Here is a 3,453-nt window from a genome sequence, read left to right as displayed (position 1 = left end):
TAAAGATGTTTATTATTAAATAAGTTTATTATGAAGAGGTTTATTATGACAGTTTTATTTATTAAAGATGTTTATTAAATAACTTTATTATAAAGAGGTTTATTATTCAAGTCAAAAGTTTTATTATTGTGAAAAGTTTTATTCCCTGAAACATAAAGACCGGCAAAAAGGCCCGTTTGGATCCTCAGAATCTGACCCATCTCAGAGTCGGACCTTTCAGAGCAGCTTTGGATCATCAGAACAGTTCTGGTTCGGTTCTGAAGCGCCCCCTGCTGTCCACTGATTACAGCTGCAGGTTCTGGACCGGTTCAGTTCCTCCTCTGGGGCTGAAGAACCGTGGACGTGTTTCAGTGGACCAATCAGACGGCAGGAACTGGGTCACATGGTGCACAGAGGTCAGGTGCTGTGGAGGTTTGTGGCAGGTTCTGGAGTGGACCAGAGGTCTGTGGCAGGTTCTGGACCGGAACACGTGGGAGGTCATATGAAGGTGAGGTGCTGGTGCTGACCCAGTCCGTACGAGTCCTTGTGCTGCTCGAACAGCTCCGTCAGACTCTGCAGGTAGACGCCGTGGAGACGCTCGATGTCCTCAGAACTGGGACAGGAGGTCTGCAGGACCGAGATGGGCCGACCCACTGGAACAGAACCAGGGACAGAGCAGAGTCAGCACTAAGGTCCTGGTTCTAACAGGTTCTAACGGGTTCTACTGTATCGTGCGGCTCCTGTTTTCCGAAGGTTCTGGCGTACCGACGGTGTGGACGGGCTTCCTGTAGGGTACGAGTCCGAAGCTGTACTGGAACACTCCTCTGGCGTGGAACAGAGGAATGGAGATTCCAAAGATGCTCTGCAGGCGGTTCTGTGGACACAGAACCAGACATCCCATAATACCAACACAGGTCCAAACTTACGGTTCTGGGCAGGAAATAGAACACAAGTCCGGCTGAACTCAGGAGAACCTTGCTCAGCATAAACCGGACCAGGAAACCTCAGAGAACCTGCGGTTCTGACGTCAGGTTCCATTTCACTTTAGCAATGGTTCCAACGAGTCGTTCATGACCCATCAGAACCAGAACCGACCAGTCAGAACCTCCGACACTTCTGGAAACCGATGTCACAGCAGGTTCTCTCCAGGTCATCTGGGTGATCCTGAGCATCGGACCGCTCCGACCCGGTTCTGGTTCTGTGTTGTGTTTGGTGACCTCTGACCTGCAGCCTCCTCAGAGGAGAGCCGACCGGATTCTCCATCTGATCGAACAGCTCGTTTTCTCCGAAGGAAAAGACCGGAACCAGCTGAGCTCTGCGCACAAACAAACAACAACATCAACACAAACAACAACACAAACAACAACAGCTCCGCCCTTTCATTAGGCTCCACCCACCCATGTTTGAGGGCCAGCTTGATGAACCCCTTCCTGTGTTTCACCTGGAAGACAAACAGGTGTAAGATTAACAGAACCAAAACATCCAGAGTCCAGAACATTCTGGTTCTGCTGAGTCACTAAAGTCCGGTTCAGACGTCCTCTCCTGTCCCAGACCAAGAAGACGTACCTGCAGCGTCAGAGCTCCGGGTCGAGCGTCCAGAGCCTCTGGAGCTCCGCCCACTGCAATCACCGCCACGTTGCCTCCTTCTGGACGACTGACCAGGTAGGACAGACTGGACTTACTGCTGGACACCAGACCTGGAGACACACAGGTGAGACCTCAACTCTGTGACCAGAACTCCTCAGGAGTCCAATCAGAACGTTGTTCTTCACAGAACCTCATGTCCAAAGAACCCTGCAGATGGTTCTTTGGACATCTTCATTGAGTTTTGACACAACAGGACAAAGTCCACCTAAAGACCGCCAACACAGAACCTGCAGGACTGAAGGAACCCGGACTCAGACCCAGGAGTGATCAGTCCTAAACACTTCCAGATGTCCTCCATCTTTAAAACTACTCCCCTTCCAGGACCTGCAGTCAGTTAAGCTCCACCCCCGACAGCCCAACCCACCTGTTCTCTGATTGGACGTTAAACCTTTGATTGACAGGACATCGGCCAATCAGCTGAGAGGAAGAAACAAAGTTCAACTCACACAAAGTTTTGACTTTAAATCAGTAAAGATTTAACAAAAACATTAAAAATTACAACTCGTGTTATTATTTTTAACAAATATAAATCTTTACACACATTTATATAAACGCACAGAGCAGAAATATATTTTATAAAGTTATAAAACTGAACAGCACTGAATATTGGAAGAACACTGTGAGGTCACTTCCTGTTTCAGTGGGTCCATTAGAGTCCAGGTGAAACAAAGTCCACCTCTGGTTCTGACTCATCAGAACCTCATAAGACCCGGTTCTTTAGGTTTCATCTTGGTTCTGCTTTGGTCCACAGGGTTCTGGAGTCAGACGATCTGTCCAACAGCTGAAGCTTGGACCAAACTAGGCCCAACGGGTCAGCAGCTGATCTGCAACAGAACGGGTCAAAAAGACCAGAACCAATGATTCAGTCAGGGTCCAGAACCTGAACCAGACTGAAACAGAGAACTGAGCAGAACCCGCAACAATGGAAAGAAGTCAGGTCTTTCTGTACATGAGCAGAACCACAGGAGGAACCAGAACCAGAGGTCCAGCTGATGATCAGACGGGTCGGTACCAGTAGCTGACCCCATGTGACTGGGCTGACAGCCAATCAGAGAGCATGCTGGGGCTGCCTCCTGCTCCGACCTGCAGCCCAGTTTTACCAAGTCCAGACCCTCTGATGAAACCGGGTCATCGAGTCCTGCTGCTGGCCTCCACCGTCTCTGTGGACTCCAACTGGAACGGAGTTCAAGATTATGAAAACCCAAACCAGAGCAGTTCTGATGAAACGGGTCAAACGGAACTCTCCTAAAAAGTTCTGATCCAGCTGTTGAGCTTCCTGAAGCACACCTCAAAGTTCTGCTGAGGCTGGACCCGGTTCTGTTCAGGTCAGGATGATCCGACATGGCTGAGCTCAAGTTCTGACGAGCCCAAACACGACCCACAAGGTTCCTCTGGGTTTTTAGTTTTGCTCCAACAAAAACATCCAGAACTTTTAGAGACCGATATGTCCAAACCGGGACAGAACCTCCATCAAGCTCAGATCCAGAACAATGGCAGGGTCCAGGTGAAGAGACCGGAACTAACCGGTTCTGGTTCACTGATCTGCTTCTATTCTACCTGGTCCAGGTGAGTACCTCCACTCATGATGTAGTCCCTGAAGAACGGGACTCGGAACCAGAACGGCAGCATCAGCAGGTGACACCTGAGACCAGGAAACAGCCGAGAGAAGCCCGTCGCCTCCGTGCAGAAGTTCCCGAACGCACCTGCAACCAGAACACCTGGAGGACAGACAGGTAACTACACAGGTGAGACAGGAACCAGAGCAGCTGAGAGACAGACAGGAACCAAAGCAGCTGCGAGACAGACAGACGGGAACCAAAGCAGCTG

General features: G+C 50.0%; 1 protein-coding gene across 1 annotated transcript in view; it reads right to left on the bottom strand.

Moving 5' to 3' along the window:
* Positions 1-71: 71 nt before the first annotated feature.
* The window catches only part of mogat3a (monoacylglycerol O-acyltransferase 3a), a 5,694-nt gene continuing 2,312 nt past the window's right edge, over positions 72-3,453 (bottom strand). Inside the window, exons 4-9 of the mRNA XM_037677293.1 lie at positions 3,201-3,344; positions 1,546-1,676; positions 1,377-1,420; positions 1,204-1,294; positions 745-853; positions 72-632 (exon numbers count right to left, since the gene is read on the bottom strand). Coding sequence (XP_037533221.1) covers positions 478-632; positions 745-853; positions 1,204-1,294; positions 1,377-1,420; positions 1,546-1,676; positions 3,201-3,344 — 674 coding nt within the window. The 3' untranslated portion in view covers positions 72-477. The remainder of the gene's footprint in view (positions 633-744; positions 854-1,203; positions 1,295-1,376; positions 1,421-1,545; positions 1,677-3,200; positions 3,345-3,453) is intronic.

This window comes from Nematolebias whitei, chromosome 1 (genome assembly GCF_014905685.2).
Source record: "Nematolebias whitei isolate Nwh7 chromosome 1, NemWhi1, whole genome shotgun sequence".
NCBI lineage: Eukaryota > Metazoa > Chordata > Actinopteri > Cyprinodontiformes > Rivulidae > Nematolebias > Nematolebias whitei.
The sequence above is the reverse complement of the archived record's forward strand: the minus strand, read 5'-3'. Positions and strand labels throughout refer to the sequence as shown.